The 21708-nt window shown below is 41.6% G+C and overlaps 1 protein-coding gene across 1 annotated transcript in view; it reads left to right on the top strand.

Annotated features, from left to right (window-relative positions):
* The window catches only part of SRP54 (signal recognition particle 54), a 118617-nt gene that overhangs the window by 41842 nt on the left and 55067 nt on the right, over positions 1 to 21708 (top strand). The window contains exons 8-9 of the mRNA XM_056545308.1: positions 9577 to 9727; positions 12130 to 12278. Coding sequence (XP_056401283.1) covers positions 9577 to 9727; positions 12130 to 12278 — 300 coding nt within the window. The remainder of the gene's footprint in view (positions 1 to 9576; positions 9728 to 12129; positions 12279 to 21708) is intronic.

Raw genomic sequence — 21708 nt, forward strand, 5'->3', positions numbered from 1 at the left:
AGTTTCGACACATGTATAGTTTATATGAAGTAGCATATCTTTGTACACTTACCACCACGCCCTACTTAAAAGGGTTCATATGGTTGATTTAATTTAAGTGTCGTCATACATGGTTTAAAGTACTGGTATGACTTGTACAACCAAATAGACCCATATATAGTGGGACGCAACCACACGTTTACCATTACCCTTAATCTTTATTCCTCATGTGCCAAACTTAGCTCGGAATTGTAAGTTACTAACACTGAATACGTGCACCCCTTCCTACTAGTCATGTTACTATTATGGGAAAATGCATTATAAAGCTACATGGATTCTTTACATCTGAAGGAAAAAAAAAATAAAATATATATATATATATATATATATATATATATATATATATATATATATATATATATATTGTTCTATTACATTCTCATGACTTCAGTAGGTGACACACTGTAAATACATCACTCATTTCTTTATTCTTCGTAATGATATAGTTATGAATGTGTAGTTACATGACATATGGGAGAGTACTTCTCTGTATCCTACATGCCACATATACTCCAGTCCATTATTTCTCAAATACCTATCATTACATGCAACTTAAATTAGTTACCGGATCCTACGCCAGACGCCGAACTCCCTTTCCAGTGTCCTTCCACAGGTTGTCATTCACTATGAAACTACTGTAATATCGCCATGATTAAGAGCTGTGTGCAGCTCAAAACACGTCTGTGTTTAGTTTTCCTTTGTTGATTTTTCTCAGAATTTTTATGGATATCTATTAAATTGAAGTTAAAAATTTTACCAAAGGAATCCTTCCTTCTGGGAGCTCGACCTTTTTCTTTGTGTATTTCTAGAGTTTTGTCCACCCCACGCATTGAAACTGAAACATAAATGAGCTGCATCCATTCTAACACCTGAAACAGGCATTTTGTATGCTGGTAAAAATAAATATTGGAGTGAAAATCACAGAAGAATTGCGAGAAAACCGTCACACACAGGTACAGACACTATATAATATGAACTACACCAACTTTACAGCCCCTGGAACATAGTCAAATGAAGAAAATTCCTGGAATACCCCTTTTAAGTGTGTGTGTGTGTGTGTATATATGTGTATGTATGTATATATATGTGTGTGTGTGTGTGTGTATATATATGTGTGTATATATATATATATATATATATATATATATATATATATATATATATATATATATAATATATATATATATATATATATATATATATAATATTAGTGTGAGTCTACCACTTACTAAGTTTGTGCAAAGGTTTAGTGCTGAAAGTACAGTGATTTAATTTTTTATTTTTTTTAATTCATACTTTTTTGTATATTTTCCCTTTGTCATTCATGTGTATTATCCTTTGCTAGTCCTGTAATAGTGACTGGTGGTTTTGGAATAGTTGGAGGTACAGTGTGTTGTTTAATTATTTTTTTTTTTTTTCTCAGCAGTGTGGTCTTCAGCTTTTGCAAAACTACAACTCCCAGCATGCGCAGACATCCTTTGACTGTCCAAGCAGTAGTTTTACAACAGTTGGAGGCACATGTTTGGAAAAACTTTGTTACAGCAGTGTTGCAGCATATACTGTTCCTCCTGCAGCCTTGTCACTCAACCATCTTGTGCCCATGACCCTTGGACATGCTCATGCTGCTGTGGGACTCAACAGTGTCCCAGGAGGTATAGAGATCCCTAGTGGTGAGATTTTCAAAGACCGTTTTCTGTAATGTTAGTTTTAAAGAAGTGTATTAGAAAAACTTCTGCTTTACCAAGATGTACAACATATAAAAAGTTTTTTTATCTGACAGTGCCCATTTAATACAGATACACTCCTGTGTATAAATAGGTAATAGGAGAAATCTCTTCACTGCCCCCTGATATATTTTATACGTAGTTATTAGGTTTCCGCAGGTACGAGCGCTCACGTGACCAGCGCTTAAGAATATTCAAATCTAGCCGGCGGGCCCACCTCAAAGCGCAATTCAGCGCAAGAAGAGTGGGACCTTCGGGGGATCGGGGCTCCGGACTGCAGGTAGGTATAGCAGTCCAAGACCCCGCATCACCCGGGTTATAGTGTGGGGGAACAGGTGACCGTTTTCTTTTAATACCTATTGAGGTTTGCTGAACATTGTCAGAAAGTTTGGTTTTGAGCAAATAAGTTGTAAAAGAACACTGAACTCAATGGGGGCATTTATCATTGTAGGTGTACGTGAAGCATTTTTCTACACTTTATTTATTTATTAAATTTAATTTTTTTGTGTGTGTGTTCTGGGAATGTGTAGGAGAACCCCATTTATTAAATGGTCGCAGAGCATTTAATGAATTTTGTGCAGGTACACATTTTCACCAAAAAGCTAAGCTAAGTCTGGGCTGGTGTAGTTTTAGAGACTTTTCAGTGGCTCAGTGCTTTGTTTTGTCTAAAAAAAACAAACAAAAAACAAAACAAAAAAAAAGCTAAATACAATGATAAATGTCGGCCAATAACCCTAAAAGTTGTGTGTAACATTGCCGAAGAGCCCTAAAGCTTTGAATTACACTGCTAGGTCACCTAGGAATTGAAGTACTTTCTAACTGCTTTTAAGGCTGGTTTTGTCAAAGTAACTGCAACACGGGTAACGCGTGGTATCTAAGGGTACATTCACACGAGCAGACCCACAGCAAATTTTACACAGCGGATCCGCCGCTGAATGACCCCTGCATGGTGGCTTTACATGTGCCGCTACGAGCAGGCACACTGAAGCGATGTGCGAGTCGCCGCATATGTGTGGTGTACTCGCACACATCACACCCGCTCCCCCTGCTTCATGAGTTAGACAGAGAGCAGCTGCGATGTGAGAGTATACTGCGCATGCGTGCTGCTACTTGCACATAAGCAGTGTGTCTGCTTGTAGCGGCGTATTGCCACTCCAAGCAGGCACTTGTAAAGCCATCTTGCAGGGGTCCTTCAACGGCGCATCCACTGCATAAAATATGCTGTGGTTCCGCTCGTGTGAACGTACCCTAACAGTTTGTTTTTAACACCTTTCATGCCTTGGACTGTTTTGGCCTTTATGACAAAGGATCATTTTTCAAATCGGACATGTCTCCAACTTATTGTCTTGGGTAATGGTATACTTAATGTTGACATGCTTTTACTTTTTTAAGGTGTTAAGATTCATAAGTTTAGCAGCAAATTTTCATAATCTTTTTAAAATCAGATTTTTAGGAACCTGTATGTAAAAAAACAAAAGAAAACAAAAAACAAAACTAAATCATACTTAACACTTTAGGGACTCAGGGTTTTTCTGTTTTTGTAGTTTAGCTTTTTTTCCTCCTCACCTTCTAAAAATCATAACTCTTTGTTTTTCACCCACAGACCTATACGAGGGCTTGTTTAATGCGCTACCAATTGTACTTTGTAATGCAATCAGTTCTTTCACCACAACATCTTTGGTGAAACCAAAAAAAAATTGTGGGACAAAATTGAAGGAAAGAATACCATTTTGTAATTTTCTAGCAGCTTCAGTTTCTATGCAGTGCACTTCTTGGTAAAAAATGACACATTATGTTTATTCTGTAGGTCCATTTGGTTACAAGGATACCCAATTTATTTTATTTCACTACTTAAGAAAAAATATAACTACATGCATCAAAATTAGTATGTTTACAATTGTCATCTTCTGACCCCCCTATAACTTATTTTTTATCCCCCCCTGCTTACAGGGCTATTAAAAAAAAAATGGTTGAAACAAACTATTACTTCACATAACTTTTTTATTTATATTTTTTTACACAATTTTTTAGTCTCCATAGGGGATTATAACATGCATTCTTCTGATTGCATACACTATTCAATAGCATTGATCAGTTTTATCTGTGCTCGATTACTCCAGGCTAATGAGGCTGCCTGGAGTATAGCAGAAGAGACCGGACGGCAAGGAGGCAGGTAAGGGCCCTCCTGCCGTCCCCCCAGCTGATCGGGACATCTCTGTAATCCGATCTGCCCGTCTGAGCTGTCGGGAGTGCTTTTTTATTTTTTATTTTTTTAGAAGCGGTGATCAACGCGTTTAAGGGGTTAATGCCGGGCATCACAGCAATCAATGATATTTGGCACTGTTAGCCGCTGCAACCACTCTGCTACGAGGCGGGGTCAGCCCATAAGCCCACGTCATAGCAGGTGAGCAGGTGCAGGGCATACAGGTGTGCCCTGCGTCCTTAAAGTGTACCTGTCATAGTACCAAAAAAAGTAAAATATTTTTACTCTGTACCTAATCCTGATCATGTGCATATAATTTTTGTGTCTCGGACCTATATATCCAGAGATAAAAGCACTGCTGGTGAGTAACTTTTTCATTGTGCAGGCTGGAGGGGTGTGTCAGTCTGTCTCCCTCACAGTGATGACTCTTCTTCTGAGTCTCAGAGCAGGGCAGTTAGCCAATCACCGCACTCTACTCTGTAACCCTTTCATCTCTGGTTTCATGCTGTACATGTTACGCAGAGGAAGATGCTTGGAGCTTGCCTGCAGTATCCCTAAGACATTATGGCATGTTCATAACAGGATAAAATGTAGAAATATAAGATTAGATCTTTATAAAATTAGTACAAAGATTTTTTTGAGATAAGTACAGAATTTTTTATGAATACATTTTTCTATCTGTTTTATCTTTTTTCCTAGTAAAGCTATGGGGACAGATGTCTCCATGGTCCTAGTGCAGACTTATTCACTCAGTGCTGCATGCAATCAGTCTCTGACCGGATTTAGTCTGGATGCTTTCATGCTTTCTGAAATTTGTCTGGTCATAAAGTAATATAGCTATAAGCAGAAATTCAATTCTGGAGCATAGGAAAGCTAGGTGAAAATATCTGACATAGCTTTTCTATGCTCCTGAATGGCATATCTGCTTAAAGCTATACTACTTTATGCACTGGGAAAAATAATCCGGGCAATGGCGGCCACGCAGTTGATGTGCAGTTGAGCTTTTCAAAGCTCCTGGCACATTCAGGAGCTTGGGAAATCTGGGGGATAGTGTGGAAGGGGTTTTGCAGCAAAAGGTTTTTTTTTTTTTTTCCTATTGCATAAATGTTACTGGGAATGGGTAGGAATGTACGCACATATGGTAGCGGGCAGGAGTGAAACACATACATTGGAGAAGCGGGCAGGAATTGTCAGAAACCTTGGACCCTCCAGCTAGTGCAAAACTACAACTCTTGTAATGCCCAAGATGCAGATGGGAGTTGTAGTTCTGCAGCTGCTGGAGTGCCCAAAGTAGGTGGAGACAGTGCCTGCAGCCCCTGGAAGTCTGACCTGTCATCTAATTGCTGGCAATCTGTACTGTACAAAGAGCCCAGCGCGGGACTGGTTTTTTAATCCCACTCCCACCCGTTCCCAATGGTAACATAGGAATGTACAGACACTAGGGTGCAATGCTCTGCACATATTCCCCATGTATAACAGTGTGTGTAGTGTAGGGATCGACAGATTAACGGTTTGGCCGATAGTCACGCTTTTTTAAGTTATTGCTATCGGCACTTCCCTTGCAGATAATGCAGGCGCTTTAAAGCAATGAACTGCAGCGGCTTTTGCGGGGCCAGAGAAAGCCGCCGCCCGCTTCTCTCCCCCTGCCTGACCTGAGTCTAACCACCGCCGCTACCAGATTGCCTCCCCCTGCCTATCCTCTGGCCAAAAAGAAATTGAGGAAACAAAAAAGAGAGGGCAGCGCCTCGTGTGATACCGTACAAACAGGAAAACCCAGGTGGATCCCCCAGCAGGGTGTGCTCTCACCTGGTGACCCTCTTGGGGTTAAGCGTGTCTCCCCGTTTTAGGGGTATTGGGTGGAATCCGTGCTGCAGCCGAAGGTGCCTAGACCGGTATCCTGGGCAGGAACCCGTAAAGTACTTGAATGAGGAGGAAAAAGGAGGCCCTTGTGTCCAGCGCTGCTCGGTCCAGAGATGGTTCAGGCAAGACGTAGGTTTAAAAAGGTTTATTTATATATAATAAATAACTAAAACTGTTATTTAAAAGTGCATGCAGGCAATTGCCTGCATGCACTTTTAAATAACAGTTTTATTTATTATATATAAATAAACCTTTTTAAACCTACGTCTTGCCTGAACCATCTCTGGACCGAGCAGCGCTGGATACAAGGGCCTCCTTTTTCCTCCTCATTCATATCCTCTGGCCAGAGACCACCGCTGCCCGATTGCCTCCCCCATCCCCAGTTTTATAATTACCTGTTCCAGGGGTCCGCGCTACTTCTGGCTCCTGTGGCGTCCTGCACTGTTGCTGCGCAATGACTAGTGACGTCCTCAACGCGATGTCGCTGTCAGTGGCCCAGCGCACAGTGACAGCTCAGGATGCTGCCGGAGCCAGAGGTAGCGTGGACCCCGGGAACAGGTAATTATAAAGTCGGGGATGGGGGGAAGGCAATCGGGCAGCGGCGGTGGTTGGACTCAGGGCCACAGGACAGGCAGGGGGAGAGAAGTGTGTGGCGGCAGCGCTCTCTGGCCCTGCAAAAAACTGCTGCAGGTCATTGATTTAAAGTGCCCACTTTAAATCATTGATCTTCAGCGTCTTTTGCGGAGCCAGAAACTGTTTATCAGGGTATACCCGCACACACATGCACCCTCATTTTACCAAGGATATTTGTGGGGGGGGGGGGGGGAATTAAAATGCACGGAATATCGGTAGAAGTCATCGGCTATCGGCCTGAAAGTTCACAGGTTATCGGAAGGGGGGGCGGGGGGTGGTGTGTGTATGTGCCGAGCGTTTCACTCTAGTGTATGTACAGATGTGAATAGCAGTGACTGTGCGAACGCAGAGGCCCTGGGTCACTGACCAATACAGTGCTCTGCAAATACCTGGCCTACGGGGATGTATAGGGCTCTTTTTTTTTTTTTTTTTTTTTTTTTTTTTTTTTTGTGCTGCGGTCTATAGCTCTTATTGGTACAATTTTTTGTTTTAAAGGGACTTTTTTGATTGCTTATAAATTTTATTTTTTATGGCATATGAAGTGACCAAAAATGCGCCATTTTGGAATTTAGTGTGTGTGTGTGTGTGTGTGTATGTATGTATGTATGTGTATATGTATGTATGTGTATATGTGTATGTGTATATGTATGTGTGTATATATATATATATATATATGTATATAATATATAATTTTTTTTTTTTTACGTGTACGCCATCGACAGTGCAATTTAGCATAATTTTTTTTTATAGTTCAGACATTTATGCACGCGGTGATACCACATATTTTTTTTTTTTACATTATTTTCTTTACAAAAAAAATGGGAAAGGTGGGGGGGGGGATTCAATCTTTTATTTATCTAATGGGTTAATTTTTGATTTGTTAAATTTTTTACTTTTTGTTATAGCTCCCATAGGGTATGTGCAGACTGCAGAGCATTGCATCCTAGTCTGTAGAATACCATAGGGTTCAATGCTCTGCAGTCTGCACATACCCCCACCTGTATAGGAATGTACATACAACACTGTTATACACATGGTGGGGGGGGGTGTTATGTGCAGACTGCAGAGCATTGCACCCTAGTGTCTTCCACAGATCCAAGGGTGCAATGCTCTGCTTGCCTGCACATACACTGTATCTGATACTGCAGGGATCTCCTATACTGAATATCGGTACACTTTACGGCCAGTATCCAGTATGCTGCAAAATCTAGACTAGTCTGTCTGGCTAAAGGACAGACGACCTAGTGGTGACTATTTTGAACTTTAATTTCGGGTGAAAATGTAAAATTTTTATTTTTTTATTTTTTTTAACAGTTGTATATTGTGAAATGACACATTAGGAGTCCTGCAATATATCAAAAGTTTTCAACAGTGACAGTGCCTCTGGTTAAGAATGACATTAACAGTAGGGTTACAGGTAACACATCCGGAGCGTTTTTTACACTGTGGATACGCCGATGTCCCTAGAGTGATCTCCCTGCTGTGCCCTGTATATCTACTTGTAGCAGCAGCCCACATGGTTACTCTTTCTTGCATCTCCTAATCGGTGGAGTGAGATCGCTACTGTTGAGAATTTTTATTTACACGTTGTGTGTTTATTTTATTTATTTAATTTTGTTTTAAATGACAGTGATACCTTAAAGAAGTCCCATTCAGAAGTTTTTTGTACTTTTCTGCCTGGGCCACCAGCACCTAAAACAACAAACTGGACTGGCCTGCTGCTACTCACTCAGTTCTCCAGTCCGGGACTCAATGCATCACGCTGCCGCTCAGCCTATTGTTGGCTGAGGTGGGACATTGTTGCGGCCAGGGATTTGCTAATCAGTAGTGTGGCGAGTTGACCACCATCAAAAAGGAAGAACACCGCAGCAGAGGACCCATGTGACAATATCAGGGCACCGAGGGAGTGGTGGCAGGTGAGTCTAGCATGTTTAGATGCTGGCAGACCAGGCATAACTGTACCAAAAACTTCTCTTTTTAAGGCTGCATCCTTTTTTTTTTTATTTATTTTTGGTGATTAAGAAGACTTTACCATCTGATACATGTTCAGCATACACTCTCCAATCTAATCTGGAACTCTGTTGCATGTTTGTTTTTATTTTTTTTTATAAATTACCTTTTGTTTTAAACTGGTTTCATACACCTAGTAAGAAGTAATGTGAAGGATTCATTGGACAGAGGTTAAAGAGGTACTCTGGTGGAAAAAAAAAAAAAAAAAATAATGTTTTCTAATCAACTGGTGCCAGAAAGAATATAAAATGTTCACCTTCTAGTACTTATCAGCTGCTGTATACTACAGAGAAACGTATTCTAAGTATAATTCTTTACAGTCTGACCACAGTTCTCTCTGCTGACACCTCTGTCTGTGTTGGGAGCACTGTAGTCAGACTGAAAAAAAACTACGCAAATTCCTCTGTAGTAGACAGCAGCTGGTTGAGTACTAGAAGGATAAATATTTTATTAAATTAGGCTGGGTTCACACTACGTTTTCTCCCATACGGGAGCGCATACGGCAGGGGGGAGCTAAAAGCTCGCGCTCCCATATGTCACCGTATGCGCTCCCGTAAGTCATTAATTTCAATGAGCCGACCGGAGTGAAACGTTCGGTCCGGTCGGCTCATTTTTGCGCCGTATGCGCTTTTACAACCGGACCTAAAATTGTGGTCAACCACGGTTTTAGGTCCGGTTGTAAAAGCGCATACGGCGCAAAAATGAGCCGACCGGACCGAACGTTTCATTCCGGTCGGCTCATTGAAATGAATGACATACGGGAGTGCATACGGTAACATACGGGAGCGCGAGCTTTTAGCTCCCCCCTGCCGTATGCGCTCCCGTATGGGAGAAAACGTAGTGTGAACCCAGCCTTAGAAAGAATATACAAATCTGTTTTTAACTTTCTGGCATTTGTTTTTCACTGGAGTACCCCTTTTAGTAGCACATGTAAAACTTGTATCAATTGATTGAAGTGGCAGTTCTGAGTGGGCTTTGTAGGTATTGTATCTCTCATTGTTACCCCCAACGTTATGCAACGCTCAATGGGGTGGGTGTGTTGTTTATGTTTGATGGCAATTTGTGTGTGTCAGACTTTTTTTTTTTTTTTTTCTCTTTCATTCTTAGTTATACAGAGATGGATCCAGTAAACATTGCTTATGAAGGTGTGGAGAAATTTAAAAATGAAAACTTTGAAATAATTATTGTGGACACAAGTGGTCGACACAAGCAAGAAGATTCTTTGTTTGAAGAAATGCTTCAAGTTTCTAATGCCATAGTAAGGCAACTTTTCTAAAAGCAAATGAAATGTGTAGACAATTAAGTGTTTTAGCTGGTGGGCTGACCGTTGTGAACCCTGCCAAACTTCAGAATGGAGGTCAAACGTCCCCTGAACAAATGGAGTGGCAGTGTGAAAAATGCAACTAGTAGTCCAGTCATTTTCTATGGGACTTCTGAACACAGCATATTTCAGCTCTAAAGAGTCCTTATAGAAAAAAAATTAGTGTTCACTACTAGTCTGCTTCTGCTGTATTAATTTGTGGTACATTTAAACTCCGTTCTCTAGAATGGTGGTATCGTAACAGTGAGACTGCCACGATCGAATAATTATTTAGAGGATGGTGGATAACTTTTGAATCAACTGAGGCTGCTTTCACACTATGGAATTCTCCGTTTTAAAGATCCGTTATAATGACCCATTAATAAAACCATTAAAAACAGCCGTTATTTTGTGAAAGAGGAAAGTAACGGGAGAAATAGTACATAAATAATTTCTCCTGTTACTTTCTCCTAGAGATCGACCGATTATCGGTTTGGCCGATATTATCGGACGATATTCACGATTTTGGACGTTATCGGTAATTACCTTGCCGGTAATGTACCGCACCGCCCACCAACCGCACCGGCCCGAGACCGCCGCCACCGCTGCCCCATTGCCTCCCACATCCCCGGTTTTATAATTACCTATTCCCAGGGCCCATGGTCCGCACTATTTCTTGCTCCTGCTTGTCATGTGTTACGCTGTGCGCTGCGCAGTGCAATGACGAGTGACGTCCTCAAAGCGACGTCACTGTCAGTGCGTACAGTGACATCTCAGGAGGACGCCGCAGGAGGCAGAAGAAGCGTGGACCCCGGGAACAGGTAATTATAAAACCGGGGATGGAGGAGGCAATGGGGCCGCGGCGGTCTCTGGTGGTGCAGTGGCGGTGAAAGGACTCCAGGATAGGCAGTGGGAGAGAAGCGGGTGGCGGCGGTGTCTGGCACCGCAAAAGCCGCTGCAGTTCATTGATTTAAAGCGCCCGCTTTAATTCAATGATCTGCAGCGTTGTCGTCGGGGAGGGGGGGGGGGGGCGGCGAATAGATAAAGAGCCGTTAACTTATACCGATATTCAGATATAAGTTATCGGCTATCGGCTCTAAAAAAACGATATCGGTCGATCCCTACTTTCCCGTCACAAAATAATGTCCATTATTAATAACAGGCTATGACGGGTTAAAATGGGTAATGTAAAAATTCCATAGGCTATAATGGGATTTTGTAACTGCCATTTAACGGCCGTTTTTAATGGTTTTGTTAACGGGTCATTATAACAGATCTTTAAAGGGGTATTCCAGGCCAAAACTTTTTTTATATATCAACTGGCTCCGGAAATTTAAACCGATTTGTAAATTACTTCTATTAAAAAAATCTTAATCCTTCCAATAGTTATTAGCTTCTGAAGTTTTCTGTCTAACTGCTCATTGATGATGTCACGTCCCGGGAGCTGTGCAGTTCCTATGGGGATATTCTCCCATGATGCACAGCTCCCGGGACGTGACATCATCAATGAGCAGATAAACAGAAAACTTCAGAAGCTAATAACTATTGGAAGGATTAAGATTTTTTAATAGAAGTAATTTACAAATCTGTTTAACTTTCCGGAGCCAGTTGATATATTAAAAAAGTTTTGGCCTGGAATACCCCTTTTAAAACAGAGAATTCTATAGTGTGAAAGCAGCCTGAGATTGTAATCTTTGTGCGGTTTGAATATTTGGCACATGTATTTGGTGAGTTTTCTCATCTACCATGCTGTTGGTCCCCAACGCTTTGCTGTTGACAGAATGACACGTTGTCTATAATGTTTTAACTATGTTTATGCCCCATTATGCAAAATAGTAGAAAACAGGTGGCTGGGACCAACAGTTATTTTTATGTGGGTTCGAAAGTATAATCTCTAAAGAATGTATATAGAAAAGTTAAAAAATGTTTATCCACCTCCTGTGGTGTAGATTTATCAAAACTTGTCCAGAGGAAACGTTCCTGAGTTGATCACAGCTACCAATCAGATTGCTTCTTTCATTTTTAGAATGGTCTCTGAAAAATGAAATCCGCAATCTGGTGTCTTTGGGTAATTCAGCAACTTTTCCTCTGGACAGGTTTTGATAGCTCTCACCCTATATGTATAAAATAATTTAGTGGATGTAGAGTTAATGGATGTTAAATCCTCTTGGTAATGCCCAATGTGCTAACATGAATGGCAATAATTTTTTTTATAAGCTATGGAGAGTTTTCTAGAATATTGAGGTAAACCCTTAGTGATAGTGTTAGAAAGTACAACCAGGGATGTCATGCCTATAAGAAACGCTAATCAATCTTCCTTACATAAGTTTGATTTAACTTTTTTTTTTTCTATTATTTAGCAACCAGATAATATTGTGTATGTTATGGATGCCTCAATCGGACAGGCTTGTGAAGCTCAGGCTAAAGCTTTTAAGGATAAAGTGGATGTGGCTTCAGTAATTGTGACCAAACTGGATGGTCACGCTAAAGGAGGAGGAGCACTTAGTGCGTAAGTCTTCTTGTATTTTTTTTTCTGCATTATCGTGCACACAGAGCACCACTTCTTTGTATTCCAGCACAACTGCATCTACAAATTTCATTCTTCTAATTTGGTCATGTGATCACCAGTATGACTCTACGAAAGTTACTTGGTCTAATGTCGAAAGGAAGTAAAGTCCTTATTCAGCTGCCTTCTTTTGAACTTAATAGGCAACTATGTAATCTTGAACACCTGCTAGCTGACAGCACCAGAATATAGATAAAGGTGGGAGGGACCTATCTCTGAGACAGCACTGCCTTAGAGAGGGACTCCACCCCAAGGGACAGGGAAGCCAAACTGAGACAGGATTCCCTGTCTCAGGTGGGATTTAAGCTGAAGGAATGGCGTTTCGCCAGGGTCCTGTGGCTTCTGTGGCCTTATAGCACCTCCTAGTCTGGGTGGATCTGCTTATCTCCTTCCCCGGTTACCTGCTCAGGGGTACCTGTTCGTGTGGAAGTGAAGCAAGCCGGTCAGCTGATTAGAAACCCAGAAGTGACTTCACATGCTGAGGCATCGGTGCAGAGGGAAAGACCTGATAGTATTTAGGTGCCCTCTGCACAAGAAAGGGTCTCAATTGTGGAAGCCAGCCAGCCATCATGAAGGAAGAGTGAGCTGAAAGAATGAATCCCTCCAAAGAAGAACCCTGGCGGGACTCGGCTGAAGTTGCAGCAAAGACCCCAACCTCGGTACCAGCATCTACCTGAGTGTACGTACCTAGTAAATTTTTGTATGGGGGTTAAAGGGGTTCTCCGGTGCTTAAATATCTTATCCCCTATCCAAAGGATAGGGGAGAAGATGCCTGATCGTGGGAGTCCTGCAGCTGGGGACGCCCGGGATCATGCACGCGGCACCCCGTTTGTAATCAGACCCGGAGCGTGTTCGCTCCGGGACTGATTACCGGCGACGTGTGACGTCACGCCTCCGCCCCTTTGTGACGTCACTCTCTGCCCCTCAATGCAAGACGACAGGAGGAGGCGTGATAGCTATCACGCCCTCTCCCGTAGGCTTGCATTGAGGGGCGGAGCTTGACGTCACACTGGGGTGGAGGCGTGACGTCACACGCCGCCCGCCCTGCGGTCGACCATAATCGGTCTCGCAGCGAACACGCTCCGGGTCTGATTACAAACGGGGTGCCGCGTGCATGATCCCAGGCGTCCCCAGCTGCGGGACTACCGCGATCAGGCATCTTATCCCCTATCCTTTAGATAGGGGATAAGATGTTTAAGCACCGGAGTACCCCTTTAATACCTAGTCTGGCTGTCTCAGTAGATTTTTTCAGTGTTTCCCCCTAAAATAATAAGAAATCAAAATATGTGGAGTGTAATGAGTGTAAGTCTAAATTACCTCCCAACTATAACCCGTTAGCTTGTGCCTCCTGTATTGCTAAAGTAATTTCTGCTGACACACCATCATTATCATCATCTATGCAGGAGATGATCAGACAGGAAATTCAAAATTCCCTCAAGGCGACTAATTTGGTCTTCTACTCCATTACCGTTAACGCGTGTTCCTGAATCTCCTGTGCATTCTATGATGCCTACAGCAGGGAGGAGGGTATTATTCCTGTCTTTTTCAAATCTGAGGAAGAATCCTCTTTCTCAGATGATGGCGCAGCAGGAAGGCCTTTTTTTCCCACAGAAGAAACTTACGAATTAATTAAAAATATATGCTCAGCTTTAAATTTTGAGTACCCTAAAGAAGTTCGGAATATTCAGGAAATAACGTTCGGGGGTTTGGAGCCTAGGAAGCGCAGAGTGTTCCCGGTACACAGGTTTTTGACAAAAAAAACCTTCTTGCCTAAAGCTTTAAAAAGAAAGTATTCCTTTGAAAATCCTGAGTTGGAGGAATGGGAGACTGTCCCTAAAATAAACATTGCTATTTCTAAAGTGTCCAGGAAAGGTGCCCTTACCTTTGAAAGATCTGGGGAATTTGAAAGATCCCATGGATAAAATAAATCCTGAAGTAATTTTAAGGAAATCTTGGGAGGCCTCTACAGCTTCATTTAAACCTAATGTGGTGGCTACATCAGTTTCCAGATCTTTAATTTTGTGGATTGATCAACTGGCATCTGATATCCTAATAATAATCCTCACGAGAAGCTTTGATTCCTTGCCACCAATTAAGAAATCTGCTGCTTTCCTCCTATGCTTCGTGATTGTCCACCAGATCAGATGCTTTTGCCAAGTGCTCGCAGAGTGCTATGGCTGAAAAATTGACCAAGAGATATTGGTTCTAAAAATAAGCTATTTTCTATCCCTTGTGAGGGGAACAGCTCTACGTACGTTTAAAACTATATAGGAAGGGAAGTACAGAAAAGGCGGGGGTTCTGTATCCCAAGTGCTACTGTTAGATAAAATTGATAAGCCAATAGGTACACAGGATGCTTTTTATTTCGTGCATAAAAGGTACAACTGGACAACGCGTTTCTGTGTGCTCTCACGCCTTCCTCAGGTCCTCAATATTAAATTGTGGCGTCCTGTGTGGAGGTTCCTGTGTACTGGCGGCAACAGTAGATGGATGCCGCAAGTACACAGGAACTTCCACACAGGACGCCACAATTTTATATTGTGGACCTGAGGAAGGCGTGAGAGCACGCCAAAATGCGTTGTACCTTTTTATGTACGAATGAAATAAAAAGCATCCTGTGTACCTATTGGCTTATCGATTTTATCTAACAGTAGCGCTTGAGATACAGAACCCCTGCCTTTTCTGTACTTCCCTTCCTATATAGCCTCTTCCGTTGCCCTGCCGTGGGCACAACGGACAAGGGGGTACCAAGCAGCAAGCTGTAACAGTCCACCTCACATCACTCCAGAGTTGCACCATATACGCCGCACTACTTCTAGAGGTCGGTACCACTGCACAGGTGTGGTGGTGGGATTCCTTCGTCTCTCTTCTTCCAATCAAGAAGTATACAACCTACTACGCCAGAGAGCGCCCTGTATCTTTTTTTTTTCTTTTTCCTCCTTCTCCTATGTTTAAAACTAAAACCCTTCATTTATTTTTTTCCCCAATAAAAAAAATCGAGAGTACAGAGAATCGGAGAATCCTCTAGATGGTCCTTTCCCAAAAAGACAAATGGCTATTTGTTTAATCAGTCATCCTTAAAGGGGTACTCCGGCGCTTAGACATCTTATCTCCTATCCAAAGGATAGGGGATAAGATTCCTGATCGCGGGGGTCTCGCCGCTGGGGACCCCTTTGATCTTGCACGCAGCACCCCATTTAAAATCAGTCCCCGGAGCATGTTCGCTTCGGGTCTGATTACCGGCGACGTGTGACGGCGTGCCTCCGCCCCTCAATGCAAGCCTATGGGATTGGGCGTGACAACTCTAGAAAAGTTATCCCTGTCTGTAGAAACTCAAGAGTCCTTACTGTGGTGGTTATAGAACAGCAATTCAACAAAAGGTCTAAGTTGGGTGGTGAAGGATGCTTTTATACTTACCACAGACGCCAGCCCTTGGAGTTGGGAAGCTCATATAGGAGAGGAAAAAATTCAGGGTCCTTGGGGTCCGCAGGACAAGTTCCTCTCATCAAATGCCAGAGAACTTTTAGCAGTTCACTGCAGTCTTCTCCAAACCAGCCTTCTTACACATCAGAAAAATGTAAAAGTATACTCGGACAACTTCACCACAGTGTCAGTAATAAACAGGCAAAATACAACAAGAAGCAGGTCCCTTATGCATATCTGTGCTCAAGTCTTTTATTTCGCAGAGTGTACTCTTCTGTCCATAACTGTGGTACATTTAAGTGTCTCTAAACACGAGCAGTCTGAGCCATCACCAATTGCTCCAGCCGTGTTCAGGAAAATCCTGTCAGCTATGGGGTATACCTGAAATAGATTTATTTGCCACAAATCAAAATCGTCAGGTGGATAGATTCTGTACCTAAAAGATCAACCTTGGGCAGTAGACGATCTAGCACATCCCTGGCAATGGAATCTAACTTGCTCATTTCCACCTCTACAGTGGATTCCATAAAAATCAGGGAAGAAAGAGCCAAAGTAATTCTAATTGCTCCATTCTGGCCTCGCAGAGCTTGGTTCTCATCTCCGAGGGAGATGTCTTGTCATAGGTCCTGCCAAAAATCCAGGGGCTTCTGACACGTGCCAATTCTACATCTGCAAGTAATGCACCGCCACTTGACTGATTTAAAGGTATTTTCGATGCTGTTATCTATCTCTACCCTACCGTACAGTAGGAAGCCTGTTACTACTAAAATTTATTTTAGGATCTGGAAAAAGGATTTGTCCTTCCTTAAAGGTACCCTTTACAGTATCTTCTACCTCTAATATAAAAAAAAAAGGTTTAAATAAAGGATTTAAAATGTCCACCTTTTTAAAGGTCCAGGTTTCGGCTCTAGGTGCCTTGTATAATTCTAAAATTGCTGACCATCCTCTAATAATTAGGTTTTTTAGGGCTTTAAAAAGACTTACGGTTTTTGTGTCCCCTCCCTGGGATCCCCAGAACTCCTCCCTGGGATCGATCTTTAGTTCTTAATGCTTTTTGGACTTTGAAGAAAAGTCGTAAAAGAAACTACCAACCTGTGAATTGACCAGAAAATAATCAATACAAGTGTGTGATTATTCGGGGTGAGAAAAAAAGGAAAGACTTGACGGGTCGGTGATTTATGCAAGGAGGAGCGGATCAGATGGAGAAAAGCCATAATTGGGCTGGGCTGGGCGGGGACTAGCAGTAATGGAGAGACTGTCCATGAAAGGGGAGAAAACGAAGTTAAAATCTCCACCCAAGAGCCAGTCAGAGGGGCGGTTACTTGTGGAAATTAGTTAAAACTGCCCAGCTCCCTTTTTTACAGAGAGTTATAAGAGCATATACATTACAAAGCAGGAGTGGCTTAACCCCAGAGAACCCTTTACTAACACATACCAACCCCCCGGATCCAGTAAGGAGGAGCCTACCTAAATGGGACAGGAACTAGGGAACAAGATGGCAACCCCTGCATTTTTCCTATCTGTGGTGGCTGAATCTTCAAAGTGGATCTCCTGAAGAAAGGCAAAATTGGCCTTTAGGAATGTCAGTTTCCTCTAGTCTAGACACTGCTTAACAGGCTAGTTCAGATACACTGGAACATAGCAGCAAAAAGAAGGGAAATGCAAATATGAGAGGACTTGCCATAAGAGTCATTTAATGCGGAGGTCAGAAACTAGGAGAGTATCAGAAACTAGAAGAGCAGGTGATATCGCCCAATGAGAGATTGGGTCCAGTGGATCACCAGGAGGGAAAAGGACCTGAGGGGTGCAAAAAAGTCAAAACAGGACTTAGACAACAAAATAAAAGAGGGAAACTAAATGTACGCGAGGACCAATGACTCACAGGTCTGATGTCTACCTCTGCCCTCGTGGCTATGGCTTAACAGCAAGGAAGGTTAACAGATGATTCCAAACTGCAGCAAATGCAAAATAGATGTCTCGGGGAGAGCTAAATACCGCTGAGACCATCAACAATAGCAAAATTCAGCAAAGGAAGGCCCCAGTATTCAAAACCATCTTCAGGTTGGTGAAGACCGGGAACCAGGCAGAACAGGTGAATCAGGTCGTCGCTAGGAACCCGATCTCCATTTGCAAACGGGCTGCAAACAGGAGGGAGGGGTGAAGGTGGAAAGGCAAGAGCCTAATCAGTCGTTAATAGTACTGGAATGTCCAGGTTGGAGCAAAAGGAGGAGAGGTCAAAGAATTAACGCAACACAGAGCGCTTTCTTTTTTTGTTTGTTTTTTAAACTGTCCACCAGGGAAAAAAAAGAACATTCCACCTGTAGGTGGCTTGGTGATCACAGCATCAGGTAAGGAGGGTGGCGCAACAGTCTGTTTCCTCAGTTATCAAAGACCAATCAGGAAAGAGCTGAAGGGGGGACTTAATAAAATTCGAAATTACATAGATTATGATCCTTTGCTGGTGATGGCTTCATTCAGTTGAAAATTGTGCACACAGCAGATGACAAATACAACTTTTAAGGGGTCACCCCCTGTCGGGGGGGAAAAACCCTTTGATGTATATATGTGTGTATGTGTATATGTATATATGTATATGTGTGTGTATGTATATATATATATATATATATATATATATATATATATATATATATATACATATATATATATATTATAATATATTATTATAGTGTGTGTTTTTTGTGCTCCCATTTGCAGCATTTCCATGGTTGGTATGGGGGTTTCCATGGATCGTTCAGTCCAAGGTGTTGTGATGTCCCACACTACAGCTTTTACACAAACTGGTGGAAAATAAAGGAGTTACAAGGGATTAAAGGTGCTGCTCAGTGCAACATCCCTATGGTATTCTCCCTGGCTTTCCAATTTATTGTTTTTGGATGGTTTTGGACTGACACGCCATCTTATCGTGGGAGTATTTTGTCCCCACATTTATCACTTTTTTTTTTTTAAATGCGTCATCAAGCTTACCAAGTTGACCTGGGCCTGTAGGATTAGTAGCTTTAGATTTTTACCTACATCTAACTCTGCGGGAGTGATCACTGCTCTATATTTTTCTCTTTTTTAAATATTGATGGACATTTATCAATGGGTTTAGTCAGGTTTTCTTTACTATAATTGTCGCAACTGCGACTACGTGTGTTTTCGTGCAACAATTTGCATGAAGAACAAGAAAAGCAAGAAAATTCGAACTTGCTTACGTAGTAAATTTTTCAAAATGGATTTGCTTTAGTCGGGTATTTATCAACTGCGACAGTCGCAAATGCTCAACAAAAAGTCGCAACAAGGTTAAAAATTGACTAAATTTACTCCAGCTCAAACATGGAGCAGAAAAAGCTACTACCAAAGTAAAAAAGGAAAAATTGCTTACGTGAAAGAAAATTATCAACAGGCTGAAACCAGTTGATAAATAAGTCACACATAAGCAAAAAAAAAAGTTAGGAAAAAATTACAAAAAAAAAAAGAATACATCAGCAAACATTGATAAATGTCCGTCATTGTCTTTAAGAAATGCCTTGTTAACCAGCTGTCACCAGCCTTGGACCCGCTGGTGGTGGCCGGACACCAGTGATCGTGCTGATGTCCGCTAATAACCCCTCAGACGCTGTGACAATACATATCACTGCATCTGTGGTAGTGTGGCACTGTAAATGGCTGATCTGAATGCCCACGAGACCACCGTAGGGATCAGTTAAGCCAAGATGACAGACGGAGGTCCCTTCGCCTGCCTCAATCTGTCCCCCTGCATCTTCTTTTGTTGTTGAATCTGCTTGATATCAGACAAAAGCAGGTTACGATGGTATACATCCCAAGTGGGCAAGATGACAAATGCCTCAGCTCCAGCCATGTCACAAAAGTTTAACTCTTTCAACGCTTGTTGCATTTAAATACAACTCCTATATAACGCCAGGAATACCTTTATAACTGCACATTTCATTCATTCCTTTCGGTTCGATTGTCACTAACTCCATAATCAAATATGCCTCACGCCTCAATAATGCCTTTTTATCTTCTTTATTTGTTCTCATTTCAACTTCTTCTATTATCTGCCATCTGAGATCTGTTGTAGTATGTCCAAATTGTTTAAAGTGTTGTGCTACACTTGTTTCTCCATGTTGCGTTTCTTTCATTCCCTCCTGGTTACAAGTGTGAATACCATCTTACAGATTTATGTTCACCAATCCTCACTTTGATTTGTCTTGAAGTCTGGCCGACACAGGCTTTGCCGCATGGACATTTTAATAGGTATATCACATTGGAACTCGGACAGGAATAAAAACCTTTTTTTTTAATTTTAGTACCTTTTGTAGCATGATATATACAATCACTTTTTATGATACTATGGGAACAGTGGGAACATGATAGACATGGATATGTCCCTTTTTTGTAGCCAAAAAGTCTTGTTTTTTCATTTATTTTTTAAGCATATCTCCATTAGTTTTACCCTTTTTAAAGGCAAACATAGGTAGATCTTTAAATAATTTTCCATACTTTGGATCTGCTCTCAATACTTTCGAATATTTTTTAATTATATTTTGTATTATTTTAGAACTTTTATCAAATCTATCAGTGTACATTATTCTATCCATTTTAGGCTGGGTTCACATCACGTTTTGTCCCATACGGGACCGCATATGGCAGGGGCAGCTGAAAACTTGCGCTCCCGTATGCCTTCGTATGCGGTCCCGTATGTAATTCATTTCAATGAGTTGACCGGAGTGAAACGATGACTCCGGTCAGCTCATTTTTGCCCCGTATGTGGTTTTCCCACCGCACCTAAAATCGTGGTAGACTAAGATTTTAGGTCTGGTGGAAAACCGCATACGGGGCAAAAATGAGCCGACCGGAGTCAGCGTTTCACTCCGGTCAGTTAATTGAAATGAATTACATACGGGAGCGCAAGTTTTCAGCTCCCCCTGCCTTATGCGGTCCCATATGGGACAAAACGTGATGTGAACCCAGCCTGACTTATATTTTCTTATCTGTCTAAATTTTTGCCTGGGTGTTTTTCCAACTTCCTCTGCTATTTTTTCAACGTCACATTTTTTATATCCTTTTTCTAGAAATGTTTCCACTATTTTTTTTCTTTTATTTTTATTATACTCTTCATTACTCAATATTATTCTTGCTCTCATAAATTGACTTTTAGGGAGCCCTTTGAAAGTAGTGGGTGCATGATAGGATGTACGATGCAACATACTATTTCAATCTGTTATATAAAGTTCTAACAATATTGTCTCAATTTCTGTGAATTTCTAATCTAAAAAATGTATATCTACACTGTATGTAAGGGTAAATTGGATAGTCTCATGGCACTGATTACATTTTTCCACAAATTCGAATAGTGGTTTTTCATCTTCCCAAAGCATGAAGACATCGTCCACGTAGCGAAGCCACGTGGATGATGTCTTCAGGCCGCATGTACCAAACACACATACTTCTTCATAATTTGCCATAAAGGCATTAGCTAGGCAAGGGGCTACTGAGGAGCCCATAGAAACTCCTCCTACTTGGAGGAAAAAAATAATCATTAAATCGAAAAACATTTTTTAGACAAAGATCCAATAAGGACATCAAAAAGTTAAGTTTCAGATTGTCTAAACGGGTATTACAAGCCAGTAGTTCTTGGACACATTGCATGCCCTCTTTTTGTGGAATGTTGGTATACAAGCTTTGTATATCTAATGTACAAAGGAACGATACAGTATCAAATTTACAACTTTCTAGTTTCTCAAGAAAATCATTAGTGTCAAGCAAACATGTAATAAATCTTTTAATTTTCAGGTTGTAGATAACTATCCACAAGAATCGAGACAGGCTGAAGTAGGGACTCCGATCCAGAAACTATCGAACGTCCCGGAGGCCTCTCTCGATTCTTGTGGATCTTCGGCAAAGTATGTAATGTTTTTGCTAACTTTTCTGAAATAATACCTTC

Source organism: Hyla sarda, chromosome 11, assembly GCF_029499605.1.
Source record: "Hyla sarda isolate aHylSar1 chromosome 11, aHylSar1.hap1, whole genome shotgun sequence".
In the NCBI taxonomy this organism is placed as follows: domain Eukaryota; kingdom Metazoa; phylum Chordata; class Amphibia; order Anura; family Hylidae; genus Hyla; species Hyla sarda.